The sequence below is a fragment of the Pyrgilauda ruficollis genome, unplaced genomic scaffold, assembly GCF_017590135.1.
Source record: "Pyrgilauda ruficollis isolate IOZ18807 unplaced genomic scaffold, ASM1759013v1 scaffold4, whole genome shotgun sequence".
In the NCBI taxonomy this organism is placed as follows: domain Eukaryota; kingdom Metazoa; phylum Chordata; class Aves; order Passeriformes; family Passeridae; genus Pyrgilauda; species Pyrgilauda ruficollis.
Window position 1 is genome coordinate 8,564,714 of NW_024525489.1, and position 26,717 is coordinate 8,591,430.

General features: G+C 42.6%; 2 protein-coding genes across 4 annotated transcripts in view; one reads left to right on the plus strand and one right to left on the minus strand.

Annotated features, from left to right (window-relative positions):
* Positions 1–275: 275 nt before the first annotated feature.
* On the minus strand, positions 276–5,590 carry MCFD2 (multiple coagulation factor deficiency 2, ER cargo receptor complex subunit). The gene is made up of 4 exons (XM_041476952.1): positions 5,473–5,590; positions 4,544–4,695; positions 3,721–3,880; positions 276–2,665 (listed from the first exon to the last, which is right to left on the minus strand). Exons 1-4 carry the CDS (start codon positions 5,542–5,544, stop codon positions 2,534–2,536), a joined length of 516 nt encoding a protein of 171 aa, XP_041332886.1. The 5' UTR covers positions 5,545–5,590; the 3' UTR covers positions 276–2,533.
* A 1,381-nt stretch (positions 5,591–6,971) lies between these two features.
* Positions 6,972–26,717, plus strand: part of TTC7A (tetratricopeptide repeat domain 7A) — a 172,364-nt gene continuing 152,618 nt past the window's right edge. For 2 of the 3 annotated variants that reach the window (XM_041476948.1, XM_041476949.1), the window contains exons 1-3: positions 6,972–7,410; positions 10,062–10,225; positions 11,752–11,920. In XM_041476948.1, coding sequence (XP_041332882.1) covers positions 7,089–7,410; positions 10,062–10,225; positions 11,752–11,920 — 655 coding nt within the window. In that variant the 5' untranslated portion in view covers positions 6,972–7,088. Of the gene's footprint in view, positions 7,411–10,061; positions 10,226–11,751; positions 11,921–12,650; positions 12,700–26,717 lie in introns of those variants that run through there. The other variant, XM_041476950.1, reaches the window with a different exon arrangement.

Below are 26,717 nucleotides of genomic sequence, written 5' to 3' on the forward strand. Positions count from 1 at the left end.
GTTAAACCATAAGAGCAATAAGCATATAAGGGTTGACAGGGCTACAGGCAACCTGCTTTAAGTGCTCAAGCTGAGCAGCTTAACCTCTTCTGCCCTCTTAGCCACTAGCATTTCCTACACACTAGCATTCTTCCGATTCAACATTTGCTCCAAATCATTCAGAGCCTCAGAAGAGATTTAAAAAAAAAAAAAAAAAAAAAAACAAACCAAAAACCCAAAAAACCTAACTGTAACTGAAAGAATTCTCTTTTAAGACAACTGTAAGAGAAACGAGCTCAAAAACACATCAGCAAATGAGGTATATTTCTTACTAGCACTTCCAGCCTTGTGTATCCTATTAGTATGCACAAAACCCCGTTTAATTTTATTGCTTGTACAACCAGCACAAACCTAGCCACAAAGGTTTCGAAATAAATTATTAGTACAAGAAAAAAAAAAAATCCAACACTCAGAGCTTCATTGCACAAACATTTAAAGAGAGGAAATAATTTCTTTTACAAATGTGTTTCTCTTGTATAAGAATAATTTTGTATAGAAAATAGCTCTTTATACATTTTACAGAAATAGGCTAACATTTAGATTTTTTATTAATGAAAAATCATTTAAAGCAATTTAAGATTTCAGTTATGTTTCAGTCACCAAACATCAATAACACAGCAATACATCACCGCTCTAATATTCTTAAGCTGCTTGACTTATCAAATATTGAGTCAAGACAGTGAAAACATTCCTAGAGCCATGATAATTTGAAAACACTCAAGTAACTTGAAACTGTTAAATTATGAAATACTTCCTGAAAGTAATACCATAATTTAAGTGTCAAGGAATATGAACTTAAACCTTAACAAGGCAGCATTACTTGCTCACTCCTGCTGGCTAATACTGTAAAACCAAAAATTAACAAAAGCTTTAATATTAAACTGGTTTGCTGTTAATGTGACCTTCAAAACAGTCCTGAAGGATAGGATGCTATCCAGAAGGACCTGGACAAGCTTGAGAAGTGGGCCCACAGGAATCTCTTGAGGTTTAACAAGACCAAGTGCAAGTTGCTGCACTTGGATGGAGCAACCCTGGTATCAACACAGGCTGGGGGTGATCAAGAGCAGCCCCGGGGAGAAGGACTTGGGGGTGCTGCTGGGTGAGAGGCTGGACATGAGCTGGAAATGTGCACTCATGGCCCAGACAGCCAAACGTGTCCTGGGCTGCATCCAAAGCAGCGTGGGCAGCAGGGCCAGGGAGGGGATTCTGCCCCTCTGCTCTGCTGAGAGCCCACCTGGAACCCTGCATCCCGCCCTGAGGGCCCAGCACAGGAGAGACACGGACCTGTTGGAGAGAGTCCAGAGGAGGCCACCAAGCTGATCAGAAGGATGGAGCACCTCTCCTGTGAGGAGAGGCTGAGATAACTGAAATTGTTCAGCCTGGAAAAGAAAAGGCTTTGGGGTGACTTAATTGCATCCATCCAGTACCTGAAGGGAGCCTACAAAAAAGATGGAGTGGGACTCTTTACAAGAGTATGTAGTGACAGAGGCTAGATTTAGATTAGATGTTAGGAAGAAATTCATTACTCTGTGGGTGGAAAGGCACTGGAACAGGCTGCACAGAGAAATTGTAGATGTCCTCACCCTGGAGAGGGAGCACCTGAGCAACGTGGCGTAGTGGAAACATGTCCCTGACCATGGCAGGGGTGTTGGAACTGAATGATCTGTAAGGTCCCTTCCAACCGAGGCCATTCTATCATTCAAAATGAAACAGCAGAAGCTATTCTAGCAAATGCTATACAGCATTAACACAACACGTAATAAAAATACTTCAATTTTCTTAATAAAAAAATGGAAGGTAGATTAAAAAAAAAACCCAAACAGTAAATTAAGATATAAAAAGTAAATTTGTAGAGGACAAAAAGTTGAAAATCACATGTATATATATTTATATGTAATGGTATGCTAGGAAGTACATATATTTAAAAACACTCAATTTATTCACAGGCTGTTTAAGTTCATATGGTGTAATGTGGAACTCAAACATAACCCACACTCAAATGCTTTCCCTCTACAACTGCTGTTTCAAGCACCTGGTACTTATCTACATATTTTCTTGTAAATTAGAGAGAAGGTAAAGGCATTTCCCCTTGGAATACAACTATATGCAGTAATAATTTCTTGCTTTCTAGGTATAATTTTAAATAGAAGATGTAAGCAAATAAGGACTATAAAACCCAGTGACTGAAAACCTGAAATTTAGATGCTAATGACTCTATTTAGTATTCATACAGAGCTACTTAGGAGTTTGCCAGCTGTACTCTGTGTGAGTACTGCTGGCACTTCCATGCTTCATGATTCAAATGTGTATTATGTTTAGTGAAACGTGGCTCTCACTCCAAGTTAGCAAAACTCTTGACACATACAACTTTCAAATCAATTTAGGTGGAACTGGTACACTTTTCCTTCTCACAGCACAGAGGTTGATACAAGACAGTAATGAATCACATTATACTGGTTCACATTTTCATGTGGTTAGAAGGAGAAACAAACCCTTATTCCAGTGATTTTGCGAATTCTGCATAGTCAATGTATCCGTCATTGTTCTTGTCATCATCTCTCAAGACATCATCTATTAGACTAATCAGCTCTTCTTCCTTCATTGCTTGGGTATGCTCACCACCTTCCTACAAAAACAAAACCACAGTGAACAATTTAGCAGTCTTTCTCATCTAGTGGCACATGTGACAGATTACTGACAACTAATTTTTTACTAAGCTGTTCATGTTTGGTGTCTAATTTGGCACTAAGTTTTATGTAATCATTTATAACAATGTAAGCTTCCATCCATCAGATGGAAGCTTTGAAGTCAAAGTTCTTTGGACTTCAGGACAAGCATTCTGCAGTCAACATTCTTGGTCAGAAGTTCCAAAAGCTGAATACCACAATGTATAATGATGACAATCATCTAATAAATGTATTCTTAATTAGGATCTTGATGTAGTATAGACACTGTCATTTCTATACACTACAGAAACACCTTACAGTACCACAGAAGTGAAAAAATTCAGCACTGTAGCTTAAAGTCAGTAAAATTCTTGGTAACACCCCTTATGGGAACACAAAGAGGTGCCTTTGCACAAGAAACAGCCAGTCATATTCTGTTCTTGGCTCACTATTCTTTGCCACAGGTTATTAGCAGGAAGTTACGCTATTCTGAATTGTAACTTCCAGAAGGTCAATATGAGATAATGTGTTTCTACTGTGTTCCTAATGATTGGAAAGAGAAATTGAGCTTAGGAAGAGGCAGACCATAGCGGGTTCTCCTAATACAAATTTTGTGCAAGAGGTTTTTTATAGTTTGTGTGTACACAGCAGTAACAGTCTGAAGCTGAAAACAGTGTCATATCATGATATTTCAACAAATTCTCATGCCTCATTTTGGATGATTTCCCTTTCTCCCCATCCCCACCTGCCAAAGTAAGCCCTCTGTAAAGTGATTTTCACTCTGGAGCCCTTCCTGATTCTAGAGTTTAAACTAAAATGGAAACTTGCTAAAAACTGCAATGTGACATGAAAAGCTGTGATAATGTACATTTATAAATTCAACCAGAACTATCAAGAGAAAAATAGTCTCATTTTCAGGCAAAACTGTAACTGCACTGAAGATGTGTTACAACTCTTCTGCTTTTAGGGTCAGAACTGCTTCCAAACACATAAGCCCTTACAAAACTACACCAACCTCTTTGTGGACATGTGAGATAGCAGTAGCAAGTTCTAACCCATCTAGCAAATTATTGCCATCATAATCATGCATTTTGAAGTAATGGAGCTGCAACTCTTGAGGAGACATCTCAGATTCTGGTTTCTCGATAACACCTTCCAGGTGTTCCATGATGTGTCTAAGAAAAACAAAACCCACAACATTTCCATCCGTTAATATTTAATGCTCTGTTTACAGCAAATTTAGTCTTTGATCAAATATTGTACATCTAAAAGCTACAACTTGATATCAAGATAAAGGGGACATAAAGATTGTTTGTTAGAAGGGCTGCAGAGGCCTCTAATACCTTAGATAATATTTCTATTTCTTCTGGCCTACTTAACAGGCTATCAAAACAACTGAAGCAGAGCCCAAAATCTCTTTTTGGCTGTCTTCCAAAGCACAGGAACTGAAGGAAGATCTTGCCCATCAACCATGAAGTGTTCTAGGGAGTTTTGTTTGCTGCTAGAACTGTTCCGCATTTATGAAGAAGCAAATGAGAAAATAAACTCTACCTGTTAGGAATATGATTTTGTCTAAAGTATGCTGACATGGGTAAACAGGATTTCCGTAAGAAATTTTTTTATAGCATAAGTAGGGCTAAAGGCCCCAGAGAGACTTTCTAGGTCTTATAGCTCTACAAATTTATCAAGCAAGCATGTCTCATATCTGGCTTTAGCTAATCATACAACATTCTGAGAAAACAGGGTGCTCTAGGCTGAAGTCCAATTCACATAACACTTTAGAGATAAGAAAATAATTAAGAAGTAAAGTTTACACTTTTAGAACATGGAACACATACTCTTTATCTTGTACCAAATTCTTATCAAGGCGAATATTTGGATGTTGACTCTCTCCTACGTGTTCTTCAGCTAGGGCAGAGATGAAGAATGCAGCCATAGCAAAGCAGAATAGCAAATGTGTTCTAAACATCCTTTGGGCCATTGTGATCTCCTACAAAAAGGAAAACATACCCCCCAAAAAACCAGATGAAAAATGTGATCTATTTTCAGCAGATTTAGACAGTACTAAACAACCCCATTAAGTTTCAGAACAGAATAACTTGTTATATTGGAAACTCTTGGTAAGCAGAGAACCAGAGAGCTCCAATTAGGAGCTTTTATGAGGGTCGCTATTTTACTGAATTAAGCAGTGGTTTTCAGATAACGTTTTTTCTTTTTTTTTTTCTCCTCATAGTTAATGTACACACCGTAGCCACGCTTGGGTTTTCATATACCTTCCAGACAAATAAGTAACCATGCCCTCTGCCTCAGGCAGACCTGCCCCACAGCTATGGGAGCAAAGTTCGCTTACGGCATCGAAGCGGTTCCATCTAATGAGGAGCTCTGTTAAGACTGAATTCCCTAAGGGGCGCACAGCTGGGGAGACGTCACACAGCCAGGCATGTGCGCACTTCACGGGCAGGTGACAGGGAGCAGAGCTCCAGAGGGGCCGAGAGCGCTGCCGAGGGCAGCCAAGGCGCGGGCTGGCGGCTTCCGCTCCTCTTCTTCTCCCAGCCCCAGCCGAAGCTACTCCCGATTCCACCGGCACGGCGCCGGCCACCCACCAGGCCCCCACCCCCGGCTGGATCCCCGAGAAAGAGCCCCGGCAGCGGGATGGGGATGGGGCTGGGCCCGCGGCCCGCCGCCCCCCGCCCAGGCCCCAGCACCCCCGCTCCAGCAGCGGCTGCCGGGGCGTACGGAGAGGCCCCGCCGCCACCAGACTACGTACCCCCAGGCGGGTCTCCGCCGTTCCGCAGGCTCCGGGCTGGGCGCGGGTTGGCCACCATTCCCGGGACACCATCCCAGGATCACCCCTGACCCCGGCGCTGCCCCGCCCGCTCCGCCGCCCATTGGCCGCTCCCCTCGGCCCCGCCCCGCCCCGCCTCGCGGGGGACGTCACCGCTCCCGGAGCTCCACGTGGAGCCCTCGCGGCGGCGCAGGTGGGGCGAGGCCGCGCCCACCACGGGGCGGGGCGGGGCCGGGCGCGCGCGCCCAGGTGTGCGTGCGGGGCTGCGGCCCCGGTCAGTGATGAGCCATCCATGAGCCAGCAGCGTGTCCTGCGGCCAAGGAGGGCAGTGCTGTCCTGGGGTGCATTAGGAAGAGCACTGCCAGCAGGTCGAGGAGGTGATCCTGCCCCTCTACTCAGCCCTGGTGAGGCCACACCTGGAGTGCTGTGTCCAGTTCTGGGCTCCTCAGTACAAGAGAGATGTGGAGCTCCTGAGTGGGTCCAGTGGAGGGTAACAAAGATGATTAAGGGACTGGAACATCTCTCTTATCAGGAAAGGCTGGAGGAGTTTGGCATGTTCAGCCCCGAGAAGAGACATCTGAGAGGGGAGCTTATCAATTTATACAAGTATATATATATACATACCTATATATATATAACGTACACAAGGGGGGGGTGCCAAGAGGATGGAGCCAGGCTCTGCTCAGTGGTGCTGAGCAAAAGGACAAGAGGCAATAGGCAGAAAGTGATGCACAGAAAATTCTACCTGAACGTGACCAAGAACAACTTTGCTGTCTGGGTGACTGAGCACAGGAGTAGATTGTCCAGAGATGTTGTGGAGTCTCCATCAATGAAGATATTAAGAAACTGCCTGGACACAGTCCTGTGCCATGTGCTCTAGGATGACCCTGCTTGAGCAGGAGAGCTTGGACCAGAGGACTCACTTGCAGCCTGGTCCATTCTGGGCACTGTGGGGTCTCGACAACCCTGGTCTTTGATGCACAGAGCTCCTTCCCAGAGGACACATTGGAGGGATCCCACTGGATACTCTAGGCAGAACCTAGAAGGACTGCAATGGTGGAGCTGGTGGCACTGAGGGCCAGCACCTGTCCCACTCCTAGGGCTGTCCCCGGCTGCCCCTGCCCTGGATGCTTCCCTCTAGCCCCATGCATGAAGGACCACCATGGCTCCTGCCCTGCTGCTCGAGTGGGAACTGCTGTACACTCTCCCCAGTGCCCACCGCTGACCGTGCTGTGTGCTTCCTCACACCACGGGTCTCGCTGTTTCCACAGTCGACACCTACACAGCCACAGCCAGAGGTCACAGCCCTTGAGCAAACCTCGGCCCTGGCGAGGCTTTCGGCCCGTTCCTCACGCACGGCCCGAGTGTCTCGTGCCGAAGGTGCTGCTGGAGGGGGCCGGTGGCCGTGGCGATCAACCGGCAGAGAGCCCTGGGCTTCAGGTGACTTCTGTGGGCGGCGGTGGGGAATCAGCGTTCCCGGCCCGTCTCGCCCGCAAGGGAACGAGGGGCCACACCCGCGGTGCCGGAACAGCGGCCGCTGGTGCAGGACGCGGCTCCGTGCCCGGGTGTCAGGCTAGAGGCGTCAGGGAGTGGCGGCCATGGCGGACGCGCTGTCCCCGACCGCAGCCCTCGGGCAGGACGTCCCGGCCGCCCCCGCCCCCCAGCACCTGGCGGATCCGCAGCCCCGGCAGCAGAGCTCGGGAGGCGCCGCCGGGGACTCCCCGCGGGCCGGGGCGGGGCGGGTCTCTCCCGGCGCTAAGATGGCGGCCAAGGCCTCGCACTCGCACGTGAAGCTGGAGGTGGAGATCGAGCGGTGCCGGGCGGAGGGGCAGTGGGGGCGGCTCTGCCACCTCGCCCAGCAGCTGCTGCCGCCGCGGCCCCCGCGCAAGGCGAAGGCGGCGAGGGGCGCGCAGGACGCGGGTAAGCGGCGGCGGGGGGCGGGCAGGGCGGCCGCCGGTACCGACCTGCCCGGGCGTGCGGCGGCGGAGCCGGCTGCTCGCTCCCTGCCGCCGCCCGGTCTCGGCAGCCCCGTGCCGGTGGGCTGGCGTGGGCGGGAGCTGCGGCCGCCCCGGCTTGCGGGGCGTCGTTTGCCGTCCCGTGCCCGCGTCCCGGCTCCGTAGCGGGAGGGAAGGAGGGATGAGTGCGAGAGGCGGCGGGAGCTCAGGAAGCAGCGCTCGGGAAGATCACGCTGCGCTTCCTATTCGTGTCAGCGCTGCCGAGCCCGCCGGGCAGCGAGGGGCGGCTGCCGAGCGCTCGGGATGCCGCCCCGCCGCGGTCAGCGCCGGGGCGCAGGTGGGGCTGCCCGGCTCCGAGCCCGCCCTGGCCGCAGCCGGCCCGACTGGGCTGCGGCCGGGCTGCCCCCGTTTGGGAAGGTCTCTTCAGCTTTTCGATATGTGTCACGCTGGTTCTCTCCTGCCCTGTCCTTGGGTAGATGCCCCTGTGTTCCGTGTCTCCGTTTGCGAGGGGCACTGCTTTACTCAAAGGCTTTCACATGTAAAACAGGTTTCATAAATAGCAAGTATATTAGTATTTTTTTCCCTCTCTTGCAACACACTGATTTGCTGCCTTTTTTTTTTTTTTATTTATTTTTTTTTATGCAATCTTTTGTAACGAGTGAGGCAGCATAACTCAGTCTGAGGTCAGCAAGTAAGCTGTGAACAGGACCCGCGGTAGTGGTACAAAGGGTTCTGCCACTGAAGTCAGAAGAGCTACTTCTGGGAATAAACCCCCTTCTTTAGGGGATCATGTCCAGAATATGGCCCTAGTATTGAAGCTTTTTGGGATGCTTTAAACTGCACTGTGAGAACCATGATGGGGGAGATGTTGGTAGTTTAATTAATGTTTATTTTTGAGGCTTTCCTAGTGTTTACATGATACAGATTGAGCCCTGTGCTGAGAATCGTATGGCCAACCTTTGAACTTTAGTCAGGTTTCAGCTGTGTTTTCCCAGGTGCAGAGATCACCATGAACTTTGGGAGCATTAGTAGTTGAAGAGTTCACAGTAGTTTCTTCCCTTGTAATTAAGAGGTATAACAACAGTACAATTGCTGTAAAAACATGATTTGTTAATTTGCTGCTATGTCATCATAACTTGCTAGTTACGAAAGAGTAATGCTTTGTTACTGCTATAGAACTTCTTTCAGCAGGTTTTGTGCTTCTAGAAATGATTGTGTGTTTGGATGGGATTTTTTAAATTTGCTTTGTGAGGTATTTGCTTTGTGAGGTTTTGTGTATTTATTTCTTAATTGTCTATGATCTTACCTAATTCCTTAAGTTTGAGTGAGAGGTTAATGACTACCTGAAAGCACTTTAGTGTGTAGAAATGATTGCATGCAAGTTTGGGTGGGAAATATACTTGAACTCTTACACTTTCCCATTTTATGTACCTGTACTTTGTTTAGTTGCAGACCTGCAAATGAGCAGGAAGAGCTATGGTTATAATTTGATGTGTAGCTGAACACTTAAGTTACAACAACAAAAAAGTCTAAACCACCACAGTTATTATATGCTGTGTGTGGTGGTATATAGGTAGAAAGTGGGCATGAGGTGTCTCCTGGGCTGAAAATACAGAAATAGGTACACTGCTGCATTCCACTCATTCTCAAATTTCGGACTTTGAAACATGGCATGTATATGCCATGTACATGGAATGTAGGGCTGGGCTCTTTGGTATTCAGAGATTTCCTTACCTGCCTTGACCCACTAGTCTGCTGATGGAGGTACTGTTGTTATAGATGAAGGAACTGCAGAAGTGGGCCTGTCATGTAAGAACTCTGAGTACTCTGGCAGATGAAACTTTTTTTTTCAGCACGAGTGCCACATTGCACGATGCTTCATCCTGTATCTGTTGCTGCTACCTGTGTTTGAGAGTCTCTTTTGTGGAACTTTGAGCAGGGATGGATTTTAATGTAGAAAGAGTCTTACGTGGCATGTTAATTACAGCAGAGGATCAGTCCTTGTGTGCCTTTAGTAATGGATGTGTGGAATCTGTATAATTTATATTTTTAATTTTTTTTCTGTATACTTTCAGGAAAATAGTTGTTTACGTGGCATGTTAATTACAGCAGAGTAATGGATGTGTGGAATCTGTATAGTTTATATTTTTAATTTTTTTTCTGTATACTTTCAGGAAAATAGTTGAAGTTTTTGATGCAATTACTTCTCTGTAGTCTAAAGCATTCAGATCATGCTAATACCTTTGTAAATAAAAAGCATGCACTGAAATGTTTGCAGAGTTTGTTCTTATATTTTTGAAAATGAGTTTTGTGATGAAAATTCTTAACTGTTATATTAGTGACAATGTAAGAAGGAATGGTGCTGCCAAAATTAAAGGATTAAGGAGGGAAAATCTTCAAGTTACAACAAAGTGTTGTTTCATTTTTCCATACAAAGCATGCTGTTTCCACTAGATAAAAGTTAATGGAACTTTTTTTTTTGTCTACGAGTTCTTCCTTATCCCCTCATTTGAGTTTGTTGTCTGTCTCAAAGGTGTGTTGTTTTGTTTTTGTAATTCTGTTTATCATCAGTATGGCAGTAAGCAATGTTTCTTGTTGGTTGGTGTGTGCTTTCAGAGGACCATGGGAGTTTGCTGCTTGCAGAGGCTCTGCTGGAGGAATGTTTGAAGGAAAATTTTGCCAAACTGAAGGACTCCATTCCACTGTCAGAGAAGAGTGAGCCCAAACTAAGTGAAGCTAAACAGTATCTGACCAATATCTTGAGCAGAGGGAAGCTAAGAGTAAGTGAGCTCTATCATCATAATTCCTGCCAACTGGTTGCTTTTTTCATATGATTATTAGTCTGCTACAAGGTGTGGGTGTTGCCTGTTCGTGTCTATGGATATACAGTGCTGCATTGTAGGTGATACTAAGAGACTGATAATTCCCCTAGGCAGGATTTAATGTTGTGAGACTTGCTTTTTCATATGCAAAGAAATTATGTGCTACAAGGGCGTATCCAATTTCTTTTTTTTTTTTTTTTTAATTGGAAAGAAGCAGGATGAATGCTTAGATTTGCTCTCGGGTAGTGGAGTGTGGCCACATAAGGTGCTGTCAGGCCAGCACAGCGGAGTGACCTCCTGCTGCTCCAGATCTGAGGGAATTTTGCACAGCTGGTAGCTCCTGATTGGAGCTGCAAGCTGCTGTCAGGATCTTAGGATTCTGTTGGGAGGACTGTAGCCTATCACTGCCTTTGGTGTCTATTAGAGAAGTAATGCTTTTATTTTGTTTTGTGATCTGGGTGTGTGGCCAGTAGCTGCTTGTCAACTCAGCTGCAGAGCTTCTGCAGAGCAGGAGGGTTTTAACACTCTGTTTTGATGGCTGCTGCTGCATTGGTGTCCTTTGACACACAGTTGCATAACTGTGTTTAGATGTAAATGAATTACAGCAATCTGTTCTAGACTTGTATTACTTTTGGTCTTGAAATTGCCAGGCTAGTTTAGTTAGGTTGGAAATGTATATTGTACTTTCACCATGCTAATTTCCAATGAGCAAGGTCAGCCTATTTAGAGCATAAAATGGGAGAGAGTAAGGAAGAGGGGTCTGTCCAACCCTCTTTATAGTTTAGCCCCATTAACAGTCAGAACTACTGAATTCTTCCAGTTCCTTGTGTTTAGTTTGGCTGCATGAATTGGCATTACAGTTTCTTTAGCTACTGATGCAATATTGACCCTGTGTTGGTTGCATGTATTAAAAAAATGGGTATGAAGGCTTAGGAACCTTTTCATGCTTTCCAGAGGGTCTGAACAGATGTGTTTTACTGAGGTTCTGTTACATACGTTTTCAATCCTTAAACAAAATGAATCTTAGAAATAGCAGGTGTGCCTTCTGTTTTTTCACTGTTGTGTGAAAATTCTTTGACAACTAAAGAAAATTTGGGAGTTTTCTCTTTAGTTAAATATACAGAAGAGAGGGGAGCCCTGGTCTAAAAAGTGATGTCTACTGTCTAGTTTAAAAGCAGGGGTTTTTCTTAGTGTGTGTGTGTGTAGGCAATTCTGACAGTGCCAGCCTTTTATGCACTCTTTGTGGCTGCTAAATCGGTAAGAGCAAGTCAGCTGAGACCAAAGAGTTGGCTTACAAACTGTATTTCAAAATTGAGCTCTGAAGCGGTTGCCTGACCTTCATTGGCTACTGCTCTCATGAGCCTAGCCCTTGCAGTTGTGAGAGGAAAGAAGTCTGAAGCTGCCTAATTTGCTGTGGAGTACTTCATTCTTCCTGTCTGGTATTTCACCCTGTTAACACTTTTTCTCTCTCTGCTCCATTTCAGCCGAAGTATATGACAGAAGCTATGCTGATCCTAGGAAAGCTTCATTATGTGGAGGGATGCTACAGAGATGCTATTAGCATGTATGCCAAAGCAGGAATTGATGACCTTTCAACCAAAGATGAACCTCTGTACATGCTGCGTTTGATAACTGAAGCCTTTGTTATTAAAGGTAAAGGATTGTGTATGTGTATTTGAAATATGCTGGTTTTAGGTTGAAGCTATTTCTCCAAATGGTTTGGTTGGAGCAGGAATAGGGCAAAGATGTATGCTGTAGAAGATCCTACATGGTATGGTCTGTGTAGTTCAAACTTAAAGGCATTATGGAGTATTAGTCCATGGTTTTTAAACTTGGCTGGCTTTTAAAGAAAAGCTTGAAATTGGAAATCTTGTGGTAACTCTTGGCTGTAAGTCAGTGACATGCTTGAGCTTGTGTGTCCATTTTGGGAACATCTAAATTAAGCCCTTGGCTGAATTGGGGCCTATGCTTTCTGTCAGAAAGAGTTCATCTACTTGTACTTGTCAGTGATTTCTGTGAATTAAACAACAACGATGTCTCCAAGTTTTAAACTTTGGACTAACGGAATATGTGCTTTCAAAGCAGGTAGTATATTTTTGCAATGCATGTCACACAGTATCAGACCTTATGTACAAACAGGAATCTCTCCTCCCCCTTGTAACTCTATAGACATTGCACTGTTTGAGAGATTCTAGTTAAAACTACCTCTGTGGGTAGTGAATTTGCATTTCCTTTTTGAATGGGGGAAAGACCCTTGTCAGTTTTTGACTTGGGAGGAGAAAAAGATCAGTAATCTTCTCCTTCATTTGCTTTCGGTTCCTTTATAAATGTTGCTGAAGTACTGCTACCTATCTACTGCTTTCTACTCTTTTCAGCATGTCCACCAGCTAATTAGGTGAATGAGAACTCTGATGATCAGATACCTTCAACTGGTATGTAAAAGAGTGAAACCAAATCAACCCAAAATACTGTTTGACTGGGCTGCTAGTATTACTGATAATAATTTGAGTCATTCTGCTTTTTTTGAAACCCTGTTGTGCTGCTTTGCTTGCTTTGATTTTTGTTTCTTTTGGTACTGATCAAATCTGCTTCATTAATGAGCTTTTGTGGAGCAGGACTAATTTACTTGTACCTCACACTGACACTTGCATGGCGCAGTGGAGCAAGTAGTTGCCAGTGTGTTCTCAGCTGTGTATTTGAGAGCAGCTCCTGGTGCATTCCAGAGTCTGAAGGAGATGCACTGTCCTTATTGGGAACCAGATGCACTGTCCTTCTTGGGAACCACCCTTGGTGAGGTGTGAGTGTAATGATAATGTGTGTGTGGAAACTGATGGAATAACCCTGTTGTTACAAGACCCCTTGTATTGTGTTGATTACCTAACTTACATATGAAGATGTTGGAGGCGTTTGCCTCAGAGCGTCAGGCAATGGTTTTGGTTTCTTTCCCATGTGGTTTAACATGGAATGTAAATACTGTGTTGCCCCTGTAAACCATATGCAGTCTCTGCCACTGCAGAGAAACCTCTGTGCTGTTATGATTCCACAGTCTTTGTCCTCCACGATGATTATTTTCATATAAGCTAAGATATTAAGAGTGTAGTAAATCACTCAGTATTCTATCAAAGTTGCTGGCGGAAAAAAGTCCAGCAGAGTGGAGCTTGTCCAGCTGAGTTTGGAGAGGGCACTCACTGCTGCAGGATCACTGTTCCCTCATGCCATGTTCCCTAAGCCACTCTTATGTTAGCACTTTGTGTAGGTAGCTCTAGCAATAGCAGTGTAGATTTAAATTTTCATTTTAAAATGTGTGTCCAGGCTGCTTCTGCAGGGCAAATAACAATATGGAGTTGAATTATTTAAAATTCATTGATACTTTGTGCCGTAGATTTTTCTTATTCCCCTTTTTAATTTGGTATCTCTCCAGAAATTATGTTAATTCATACTATATTACTGTCTTTGTTGAACTATTGGTTGTTTATGCAATCTGAAGCCTTCTTTAAAAATACTCTTGAATGTTGCTCATAGTAAAATTTTTGCAGGGGCCATTTAGGCAGATATTCAGAAAAGCCACAGTCCTGTCTATTTCAAGGCAAAAGTTAGGTTCCCCACTCAATTTGTTGTTCACATTTTCAGAAATGGGAGAAAGCCATTGGTTTAATAGAATATCCCTGTTCATCCAGCATTAGTTAAAAGCAGCAGAACTTTGTGTCACCTCATAGTGGGAAATTGGAACTGCCTCAGTTTTGTGTAGATAATACTGCTGAGTTATGCCTGTATGCAGAATGGCAGCACAGGTTCTCAGGCACTCAGGATTAGGCTGGGAAGGTCATGGAACGAAGAACAGTCAGATAAAAGGCTTATTTTTTAATGTTGACACCTGTCCTTTTAACATTGGAAATGAACAAAGATGTAACAAGAAACATGTGGGATACAGTGGGAGGAGTTGTACAGAAAAAACCCGTTGTAATAATCCAGCAAAAACAAGTTTCCTTCCTTAGAGCACCTTTTAACCTCTGCAACACTGAAGGTGGGTGTTGAACTAAATCTCTTCACAGCATGTAGTGGGTTCAAATAATGGTAAGAGGCAGTATGGATTTGTACCCTGATGTTTGGGTTGAAGAAGCTGAGCAGGGAAAAAATTTCTTGCTTGTCTTCTCGCTAAACTTCCACACAAGGCGAGTTTCAAGAAGTAAGCTTAAGTTCTTTATCAGTATGAGGGCTTGTGCAATTGACAAGTCACAGGAGAAATGGCAGAGAGCAAAATTCTCCAGTGTCTCATCTGACTGCTGCTTCCTGTTCTGTTTCTAAATCCCTGCACTGTGAGGAGACAAGTTTTGTGGGCGCTGTGAGTGGAGCTCTGACAATTGTTTGATTTTTTCATTATGACTAATTTTAACCTCTCTGGTTAGTTAAAAGGTGGTTGGTTTGTACTTGTCTGCTTCCTCCCCATCCTCCATGAAGTCCAGTCCCTCCTTAAAATTTCACTTCTGCTCAGTTCATATTACTGCTGGTAGTCTGATGCAAGCAGCTCTGTGTTGCATAAACTCGTACTGAGTAAGCAAACTTTGCTTCTAATTCAGTTGGGACACACTGTGGCTTTGTTACCTGTTGATGTCCACTTGAAACAGCAAGCAAAAAAGACTTCAGAACAAACTGTGTAGCTGTTAGAGCCCACTGGTTTCCCTCTGTGCTTGCTGCAGAAACTCTGCAGATATCCCTCTGTTCAAAAGGAATAAGTCTTCCTGGTAGTTGGTTAGGCTATACCTAACCCTTACAAAGTGCTGTGTAGCTCTAGCCGGGGCTTCAGCATAGCTAAGCTCCAAGAAAGAGGCTTCTATGATATGGCAATGTTTGCTGTGCTGCTGAGAGCAGGAGGAGAGCTGCTTTAACTGAGGCAGGCTGTTGGTGGTGGAGAGTCAGGCAGGGCTCGTGTGTTCTGTGAGTCTTGTCTTTGTAATGACTGAGAGGGGTTTTAGCTGGTGGACAGGGATGTGTCAGAGCTGCTGCAAGGTGAGTCAGCCCTGTGCTGAGGGGCTCCCCATGTCTTTCAGGCCAGGCACTGGACTTCTCTACCTGGTGTGGGGTAGCCTGGAGGTAGCTACCTGTCTATATTTGTGCAGCAATGCCAGAGGATTGCACATGGTATCTAGTTTCTAAATGGATTTCTAGGGAGTTAAAGCTGTAGAAGTCCCACTGCCTGTTTTTCTCCTTTTCTCCCAGTCCATCCTGTAATTTTTGTAATTTAGTAATTTTTGTGTTATTATTGGCTATTTGGCAACTCAGGGTGAGTTTAGTTTGTGCAGCTTCAGTCTGAACTCTCTGTAGAGTCAGAAGTTCTGGGTGTTCTGGGGTGATTCCTAACCTCTTCAAATGGCATCTGACGCAGTTGATGTGAATGGTGGTGTACAATACAGCCTCTTCTCTGGTAACTGTGAGAGGACTGCAGACTAAGTTGAGATTGATCTTTTGTAATTTTGTTTCTAAGTGGTTTTGTTCTTTAGATTTTGGGGTTTTTTAACTTCAGAAAAGATGCCCATTTTGTCAAAAAGCTGCAATGTGAGCTTGGTCTTTTTAGATCTTCAGAAAGATGTGGAAGAGAACAAGGTGATAATATGCCTGTAAGAAGCCTTGGTCTTGTCTGTGTTTTATTGTAACAAATCCAACCACCAGTCATATCTACGAGGAAATGACTGTGTTAGTGCAGTGGTTCAGAGATATCTACATTTTGTTCTTGGACCCATTTTAGTAATTTAAAGATGCTTAAGATCTGTGGTGTGACACTTTTGAAAAACCAAAGATGAAGTCTTGAGACAAACATTGCTGGATTAAGCCACTGATCTTTGGAGCTCTCCTAAGATCTGTGAGTGATATTTCTGAAAGCAAAACCTTGAAATTATCACGTGGCGGTTTTTCCTGAGTTCAATAATGATAAACAGACTGGAACCTGCTTCCAGTGTCCTGGGTTCAGCACATCTTGTTTTGGATTATTTTGTGTTTGTTCAGTCTTAGAAAAAATTGCTGAGCTTACGTGTGTTCCTGTTTCTCTTGTGGTTGTATCTTTTAAAAATTCAGTGGTGATGAGATCTGTATACTTTGATTTATATTGTTCTGCTTTCTCCCCATGTGAAATGATTGTCTTGGGTTTCTAATACTGGAAGTGGTTGTTTGGAGATTCTGGTGGAGTTCTGAAAGGAGAATGGTAATATCACACAGAGATAAACAGAAAACCTGACCTTTTACTCAGCAGGTTTGAAAACTATTTGCTTGGTTTTACTCATGGTTTTAAATTGACCAAGTGAAGCCTCAAAATTTGAATAAACTGTTTTAAACCTCTTAGTGATTGTTAATTAGTTTCCTATTTTGTTGACTTGTACTACTGTTAAAAACAGTAGGTTTGCATACAGTAAATGGAAGCTTGGTATTAAAGTTGTTCATTCTAGCTAATCAGAGGATGTATCACACACTTCTTTATATACTTAATTGGAATTTTTAATTTTGACATTTGCTTGTGTGTCATCCCTTTTTCTAATATGATTTTTCACATGATGAATAATTTCCTAGGTGAGATTTGTATTCAGTTGCTTTTGTTTAAAAATTAGAATAAAATGTAGAGTTAAAGATAGCTTTATTGCAAAGCTGTGTTCTGGTAAATCTACTTTTCCCTCCTCTCTAAAGAATTTGATTAAGAATTTTCAGTTTAATAAATGAATTTATTTAACTCAGTGTTTCTGATAAGCTGATAAATTTCTTGTCATGTGTACATTTTTAAAAAATCATAGATTAAAATGGGAAAAATAAGCTTTCCTGTTCGTTTTTATTTCATTAATTATTGGTTCATTGAACGAAATAATAGAGAGAATGGAAAGGGAGAAAAGTAAGGTTTGGGGTGTGTGTTTTCTATTTTGTGCTCTTTGCAAGAAGAAGGCTATGTTAAAGGCTATTCCAGTGCTCCATCAAACTCTTATTTCAGGTCCTAAGCTACTAACTTTTCTAGTTAATTTCTTTACTAAATGCTACCAATCCCATAATGCAAGGATATATTCCACTCAAGTAACATTAATGGGTTATTGTGTGTTATTGTCTTAACTTATGCAGCCTTACTTTTAATTAGAGTTTCCTGTTAGCTTCTCTAGAATGAGATTTTTGTCCACTTAGTTTTTGGTAAGTGAGATGATAATATTGTAGATGAAACTGTGGAGTGTTCTGGAATACAGACTGTGTGGGATGATTTTGAGTACCAGTAGATTGAGCAATTTCAAATACAGATCAATTGAGTTTGGAAACATCATATAGTTTTGTAGGGAATTATGAAATAATTTATTTCATAAGCTTATTTTGAAAGTGAATTTACACTTCTAACTTCTTTTTGTCAGAAGTATTTTTAATTCAGGTTTTTATAACCCTCTTGATGGACTGTGCATGCACTTTCTGAGTCTGTCCCTCATTTTAGAGGGCATAGCACTTTTCAGGATGCCTTCTCCTTTTTGCAGACAGTGTTTGGAGTACTGTTCCACTTCTTGCATGCCAAAAACCCCCTCCCAGTGGTTATACATACTCTTGTGCTTGAGATTTTTACTACAGGATAATTTCTAAGAGCTTTTGAAGTTCCTTAAGAAAAATTTGCTGTAATACCTAAAAGTGTGTATATCATACTATGTAAGAACATACCTTGTCTACTCGATGGAGACAAGTGCAGGAAATGGATTAATGGAAGGTTGAAGACATTGTTTCCATGTTCAGCTAAGTAGTTTGCTTTGTATTCTCTCTAGGCACTAATGGAGAAAAGTGAAAGCATGTTGTAATAGCCCATGTCAAGATAAAGATGTTCCATTTCTGTATTGTTGTTTAGGAGCCACATGGCTGCAAGGAAAGTACTCAAATTTGCGAGTAGCAAAAGTAGAGGGAGCTCAGATCTTCTTTACCTCCTTCCAGCACAGCTGGCCCCACCCTCCCTAGAAGCTGAGTTTTCATCCTGCCTGCATTGCTATTCCTGTCTGACCTGAGGGCAGTGTACCCATTTAGTAGAAATGGGCAGCAGCTTGTAAGGTACAGGGATAAAAATCCTGAGCCTGAATTTCCTCTCTGTCTTTCTCCATTAATTTCAGTGTCAAGTATCGTGTTGCTTAGGCACTGGTGACATTATGGCGTATGTACTGTAGGCTTTTACTTGAAAGTCTAAATCCTCTATACTTTAATAATCCCATTTAAACCAGAAGGGTTGTTACTTTAATATGTTGTGACCTCCCAGGGGTCCCAATTCACTGCTGTCTGGAACCTGCCCACCTTGGAAGTGATGATGCTGACTGAGGCACTTGAGTTCATTGAAGTGTTGTGAAGGGTATCTAGAACCTTCCTTCTTTAGGAAGGTTAAGACAACACCACTGTTTTTCATTGGCTTTAGCAAAGCCTGTTGATCATGAAGAGCCAGCATTATACTGGGCACAAAGCTGAGATGAGAAGAGCATAGGTTTGGGTGATGGTTCAGGGGAAAGTTACCTAAAACTTCGATTTCACTTTTTTTCATATGCAGATACAGCTTTTCAGTGATAATGGGCTTCATGAGGATGATGAACACTTGCCAGCGTGCAACTGTTAACCTCCATGCTGCTTTTGAGATGATATATATGCTTGCAGTTCTCTGTTACTTAACTGCTGTTCCTCTACTGGCAGCTCCTTCGTGACGTTACTTTTGTCATTAATTTCAACTGCTGATGCGACTAAGTAGAACTTAGTGGGACACAGTAGAAGAGAAGAGAAGAATTTGTGTTGGGTTTTTGTTTTGGGGTGGATTTTTTTTATTGTGGTTTTTTTGTGTGTGTATGGTTTTTCTTTGGTTTTTTGTATGTGTTGTTTTGTTTGGTTTTTTCTTTTTTAAGGATCTGGTGGGGCAGGGCATGAATTCCTTTGCTGGAATCCTCTCATGACTACAAAAGGTTGAGATTTGTCTCTCTGAGAACTGAGATCTGTGGGACATGTGACCCATTAAACGGAACCTAAATAATAAAATTAGTTTCTCTGCCTGGCCATTAGAAAAATTGAGTCCTAACCAAAAGGATGTATGATACAACAGGACATTAAAATTAAAATAAGACATTTTGTTGGCGGAACTTGTTTTCACTTTTGCTTGGCAAAAGATGCATCTTTTAAATGTTAATCCACATGAAAGGGAGAAAGAGAGAGAGAGACTTTTTTCTATACTGGTACGCACTTCAAAGTGCTGGTTATCACAGTTCTGACAGCAAGACAGGAAGCATGCTGTTAATTCATGCTGACATCAGAGTAGCTGTCTGATAGGCAAAAGCCCCACTTTGTAGATGTTGATGTCTTGATAAAAGCACCTAGTATTAGTATGTTTTATTTGGGGTTTCAGAAAAGCATTTTTAAGAGCGTGCCTTTGTGCCACTGCTTTCCTGCTTGGGTGTGAAAGAGTTGCCAAGCCCAGCCTTGGTGTTCTTGATGCACTTTTAGGCTTTTCTGTTGCGCTCCATGAGCTTTTATCTGCTGCTGGATCCGATGGCTTACTGTTCCAGAAGTAGTTTGCACTTCTAGCACAGCTATGCACAAATGCAGCATGAATGTTTACTTTAGACTTTCAAGGAGTTAGATGCAGGCCACTAAATGCAGATTACTGAAATTTGGGAAGTAGAAAAAGGGAATAACTTCTGGTTCCTTTTGTTAATGTGACTTGGTTTCTGCAGTGTTAAAGTTTAGTTACTCTGCTCCCTTCCCCATATACAGTTGTAGGTGGTGATTGCACACATGCATAAAACCTTCTCCACCTTCTGCACTATGACTTAGTTCTCTAAAGCTGTGGGGTTAGCAGCATCAGGCAGTGGAAGAGTATTTGCCCATGCTTTTCTGAGGAAATGGAACAATGTTTGTAGGGTTCAATGAAGCAACATGCTACGCTTATTTTCACTAGAAGAGAAGGAATACAAACATTCTCACAGATGGCCTAAGCTAGAGGTAGCTTTTAGATGGCTGCGATGATGGTGTCGTGCTGGGGCTGTGTTGTGTAGCATGGTATGTGTCCAGTGGCTATGGGAAGATTTCCATGTGGTGGTGTGCCCTGGAGTAAGCTTCATATGTCTGACTGTCTTTCAAGTGACCGGGCAACAAGCCTGTTAGTCCTTGCAGGCTCTGTCCATTCTAGTAACTTTAAGTAGAATTGTGTTGAATGCTTGATACAAATCAGCATAGTGAAATATGAATTACCCTTCCTTTCTCTCCCTTCTTCTCCCCAAATACACACAGAATCATTTAGATTGGAAAAGACCTGTAAGGTCATGAAGTGCAGCCATTAACCCAGCACTGCCGAATCTAGTAATAAACAATGTCCCCAAAGCACTGCATCTACACATCTTTGAAATACCTGCAGAGATGGTGACTCCTGGGCTGCCTGTTCCATTGCCTGACTGCTTTTTCAGTGAATAAATTTTTCCTGATAGTCAGTTGAGACCTGTCCTGGTGCAACTTGAGGCCATTTTCTCTTGTCCTATTACTTGGTATTTTGTAGAAGAGACTGATCCCCACCTTGCTATACCCTCCTTTCAGGTAATTTTAGAGAGATTCCTTTTCTCTAGGCTAATCACCCTCAGTTCCCTCAGCTGGTCCTCATAGGACTTCTACTTCAGACCATTCACCAGCTCTGTTGCCCTTCTCTGTACATGCTCCAGCACTTCACGGTCTTTCTTGTAGTCAGGTGCCAAAAAAATTGAAAACAGGATTCTAGAGCTAGTCTGATTCAGTGATTCTGCAGCTAGAAGAGAACTTTCTTGCTGGTGATGCTGCTTAACTGTAGTGCAGATGAACTCAGGCTGAGTAAATTCCAGTCCTTGGTCATCAGTACCATCTCCTTTCCCTTGTACCCCTTCAACTTAGCATTTTTTCTCTTCTGTTTCTTCCTGTTGTAGTTTGACTGGGGAACAAGAGTAATTTCTGCAGTATGCTGTGACAGTTTATAGATGTGGATGGTGTTGACAAAATCTTTAGATGTGGGGCTGTCAGAGATTGCTGGTCACGCCTGTGTTTGCTGTGCCTCAGAACATTGCTCCAGTAGATGTATCTTGATGTCACAGAATGGAGGTGGCCCCTTATACCAACCAGGACAATCAATATGTTATGGCAGTGGCCCCCAAAGTGGTGCATGTGCCCCAGAGGTTGAGCAAGATGATTTACTGTGGTACAGAAGAAAATACTATAACTTATTTTTTTCTTAAAAAATCCACCAGCAAAAAAACCGAAAACCTCACATTGAAATAAATTTTCAGTATTTTATTGAAAGTGGTTCCCTGACTTAGTCTGTATGTCAGAGGGTCTTGTGTCATGTGGAGCCTACAAAAGTGTCTTACAAAACAGAATGTTTCACACTGTAGAAGGGCATCCTCACTATTTCATTCACTTTCATATGCTGAAGCTCAGTTGTGCCTACTTAAGTGGATTTTATGTAGTATATTGTCTAGTTTTAATTAAACTAACCCTTATGAAATAAATATGTAGCTTAAAGATTCCCTCAAAAACCTGTGGATTTCAGATAATACTAGAAATAGGAGCACAAGTGAATCATAAGAATGTCAGCGCTTACATTATTAGCATGAGCTCTTCAGTTGGGTAAAAGCAGTGACAATTGGATTGGATCTAATCAGTGAAGTCTAATGACACTCAATTAAGTACTTAAATTTTTAGAAGCCTCTCTTGAGCTTTCTTATGTAAAAGCAAAATGTGAAAAAAAGATACCATTGGGGAAACACTGTTCTTCCTGCTGTGGAAAAATGGCTGAAGTAATGAAAAAACCTGTATGGCAGCAGACTAAAGTGCTTTTCTTTGAAAGAGACACAGAAGACATTGCCAAAGACTTGAAAAAACAGGTATTAGAAGAAATTGGGCAGTGTGGGAGGCTTGGTATTGTAGTAGCATGGAAGTATAAATGTTTCTAACGTATCTCATCTTAAAGAACTTGCCACATTCTGGTTCAATAATGAAATACATTAAGAACTGCTTAGGAGCACAGTTTGGCCCAGAAATGCACAAAGTGCTGTAGAATGGCATCTATCAAACGGCATTTGAGGTTGACTTTATCATGATAAGAGTTAAATAGAATCTAGTTTGTAATAAGATGGGAATGACCATGAAAATCTGTACAAACCACAGCTCAGTGGTTATTTCATGGCAAAATGGTTAAAATAGTTGTCAAACTTAAAGGTGACTTACTGCCTTTTTGCTTTTACAAAAAGTCAAATGTTCTGAATTTGCAGGGCTTTTCGCTGCTGATAGGTAGCTGCCAGTAGCATGTTATCTAGCAGGTATTTTTGAAAAAATAAACACATAAATATATACTAAATAGTTTGTGAAGCAATGTCTGTATGTAGCTATATGCGTATATTGAGTATGCCTGCTCAGATTTTTTTCTTAATATGATAAAGGAATTTTGGAGACCACTGTATTACAGGTTAAAGCAAAGATTAAAAGACATGCCATGGAGGTTAAGAACAGCCAGTTGAGCAGGTCTGGATATGCACCAAAGAATTAGTGTCTGTGGATTAAAGCTGCTGATTTCTGCTATGGATAGGGTATGCGGTGTGATGCAGAGCCTATGCAGTATTGATTGAGGGCAGGACACTGAGGTTGCGTCTCAGGGGAGTGCTTGCTGCCTTCGGGCTTCACAGCCGCTTGATCAAAAAGCTGTCCTAATTTTAGCAATAAACTTGAGCTGTACTTACAAGTCTAACCAGATAGAGTTCCTGCTTTGAAAATAATTGGAGTAACATTGGTTTACTGCATCTACTAGGAAAGTGGGGAGAAGGAGGTCTTGAGTTCTGCATTGATGCAACTGAGCAGCCTTCACAGGTTGCTTAAAGTTCAAGCTTTTTTCCAGTTTATAGTTAGAAAGGTCTTCAGATAATTGTACATGGGGCTACTGGAATTTTCTGCTTTTTTACCTTTGAGACTTTTATATGAAAGATACCTCGAGAATGTAACAGATTGCCAGAAATTTACAATAATCCTGTATAATAGGAAACAGCAAAGAATGCAGCTTTTTTGAACAGCAAAACTTGTCTCTTTGTCCCCACCTTTCATGGGCTGCAGTATGAATCAATGTGTTCAAAATCAAGGGCTTCTAGGTCTTTCTTCCCCCTCTTCTATTTCCATTGCAAATAAGTCCTGCTGAAGAACGTCATAGCTTAGTTGCTGGGGAGAAAAGTGTCTAGACCAGGTTTTGAATTATTTAAACTGCTGTGGATTGTGGCAGAAATAATGCATGGTGCTGGGTCTTGCCTGTGTCTAACTAATCCCAACTGCTGCTTGTTGACAGTTGGGCTATTTTGCTTTCCAAGACACTGTAATGGAATAGGTTAATTGGGGACTGTGCTCTTAAGTTCAAACCTTAGCTGGCAGGGCACACTGGTTGTAATACCATCTCTAGAGTGGTTTGGTTGTGCTTTTGAATTCTGTCTCTGAAAAGTGTTTGGTATTCTAATGAATGTTGATTAGTCAGCATGCACGTGTATATGTTTGAAGTCTTAAAAGTAGTCTTGTTTCAATGCTAATTAATTTCCTAGAGCGACATTTCGGAACTAGACTGAAGGCCACAGGGTAGAAGTGAAGTGCATCCTCTGCTTGGGGACAGTGACCTGGAATGACCTGGCATTCTGCAGGATGGGAATGTGCACACAACAAGTTTCCTTGCAGCAGCTGTTGCCATGCAGTATCGTCATGCATGGCTTACCTCAAGACAAATTACTTACCTTGCTGTACATAGAGTAAACCTATTGCATGCACTTATGTTAGCATCACACTGTCTTCTGGCCAGGCTGGCCTGTCTGTGTGGCCCAGGAGCACAGACAGGGGAACCTTGCTCTGCAGACTGGGGCTGGTGCTGTTGGCAGGGCTGTAAGTTCCACACTAAGATGTCTTTTGCTTCATGTTGCCATAGGTGTGTTCAACACATAGCACTGGGATGCAACACGTGAGTTTGGGTTCATGCTCTTCATGCTGTTGCTTTTCTTTGATCTCTTCTTCAGCTTGCCAGGTAGCTCTGATGCTCCTGGGCCATGGGATTTTAGCAGCTGCAGGGTAGCACTGTTGGTGAAAGTGATGATCCCGAATTCTTGCACCGATTCCCTCGTTGTCTAAATACATCCAAGTATAGGAAGCTTGAAATCTGTGTAAAAAGGAAAGGATTGGTACATTGTTCATACTTGGAAGGAGGAGAGCTGCTGTTTGGTGAGCTAGTTTATGAACCATAGGAAAATAAAGCCACCTTAATCTCCTCCCTAGTCCGTGTGCAGTTTCCATCTGTGCACTGAGGCTTTCAAGACCAAGCTGGGTAACACCTTGAGCTGGCCGTTTTTTGTGTAGTGAGTCAGACAATGTACCTTCAAGGATTCCTTCCAGCATGAATTTTCATCCCATTTATGTTGCTGAGACTCTGATACCTCATGCCCATGTGCACATAGATGTTCCAGTTCTGGTAATAATATCACCTCATAGCATTAGAGCTATATGTTTTCAGTGTCTTCCCTTGGCAAGGAATGACTGAGATGAAAGTGGAAATACGCCTTCATAAAGTTTCCCCTTTCAGATTTCTGTATTTGAGAGCAGTGCATTTCAACTTAAGGAGGAGATTACTTCAGTGGTACATCTTATAAACCTTACAGATTTGGGATTTTTCTTACATAAATGCAGCTTAGATTTGGGGGCAGGGAAGAAGGGGCAAAGATGATAGAAAGGTGAAGAGCCAGAGATGAATCATTGGGAGAACTAGAGGAGGTGAATGGAAGCTTTGCCTTTATGCAGGAGAGAAAAGCAGCATTTCTATACATAGAAAGTTACTTCCTCTAAAGTGGGTAGAATTTGTTCTTTTAAAGAAGGATAATCTCAAAATAGGTCTTGAAATCTTGAGCCTGGGCTTAAGATACTCTGTTAGAAAACTGTCTGCACTGTATGATAAACTACTACAGTATATAGGTATGTATCTATTTAAATTTGGGCACCTGATTCATATGAGAAAAATCTTAGTATAGATAAGCTTTAAGTTGATACTCTCTTACCACAGCTGATTGTGAGAAATACCTGAATCCCTTTTCCTTAACCAGCTAACAAGGAAGCGTGTAATCTTATGATTTACTTGGAAGCTAATTCTGTCTTTGCAATAGCTCCACTTTGCTTGCTAAACCCAGTGTGGAAGTAATATGCACTTTAGTGGCTTTCTGACACATTGTGGAAACTGAGTTGAAATTAAATTGTGTGTTGTGCTGCAAAGTCTTTTCTGTGCTGGCAACTGGAGGATAGACAAGAGTTAGTGGAATTGGTGCTCTTTATGCTGGTGGGCTTCTCAAGTCTTACCCAGCTGCATCCTAAGCAAATCTTTTTGGTGGGACCTTGTACAGTGGGAACTGAATTGGTGGCTGCAAGAGTAGGGAACTTATGTTTTCTTCTGTTCTTCCCCTTGTATACTGCATTTGCAGTCTGCTTGCTCTAATTTTTCTTTTCATTGCATTTCTGTGGTAGGGAAGAATAGCCCTGTTTAGATTCTGTAGAAGATTTTGTACTCAAATAACATCAGGTCAGTGCATACAGTAATAGAGAGAGAACCATGACTAATGTTGCATCATGTGGGTCATTTTTCCTTCTAGCCCTTTACAAGTAGTGCAGTGTAGCATAGTATCTGTTTTAACACACTGTATTGCTGGATACTTACTGTGGTAAGAATCCTTCTGGATATGTTCCTTCCCCTGTCTCTGATCAGCCCTAGCTCTGTTTTTCTGACTTGCATGGATGGGCATATTTGTTGTCAGTACCTGATGCTGGCAGAGGCTGGTTGCTTTCCTCCCCCATGTCAGAGCTTAGAGGTAGTAACTCCTTGCAGTGGGCTGTAGCCTGTATGTAAATGGCTTTTTATCAGCCTCTTCTATCTGTGTGACATCTCCCACGATAAACGCCCCCATACAGACTGTGTTAGGATGCCTCTTGCGGTTTGATTAAATGCTGCTTGTATGTGAATGTCAGTAGATCTTACTGGATTTTTTTTGCAGGGCCCTCAGCCCTACTTTGCACTTTAAGGGAAATGACTCTGAAATGCAGACTTCTTAAAATTTATTTTCACTTAAGAGAAATGACTAGAAATTCAGAGGTAGATAAAACTGAGATGGGTATAAGAACATTTATAGGTTATTTGTTCTGACTGTAGCGCTGGATACTTTTGGTTTGTTCTTTTGCTGTAGAGAGAGTTAATGAACATTTTTTCCCTTCACTCATTACAAAGTTACGGGGTTGGAAAATGGAAGCATCAAAATAACAGGAAAACAACCCATCATATAAAGACGGAGACTTCATAGACAAACTAGAGACAAAATCTGTTATATCTGGATGCTGTACAAGGTGTTCACCAGAAGGAAGAAGAAAACAAAGACTGGGCATTACTTAAAAGCAGCAAAATGATTGTCATCCCTGT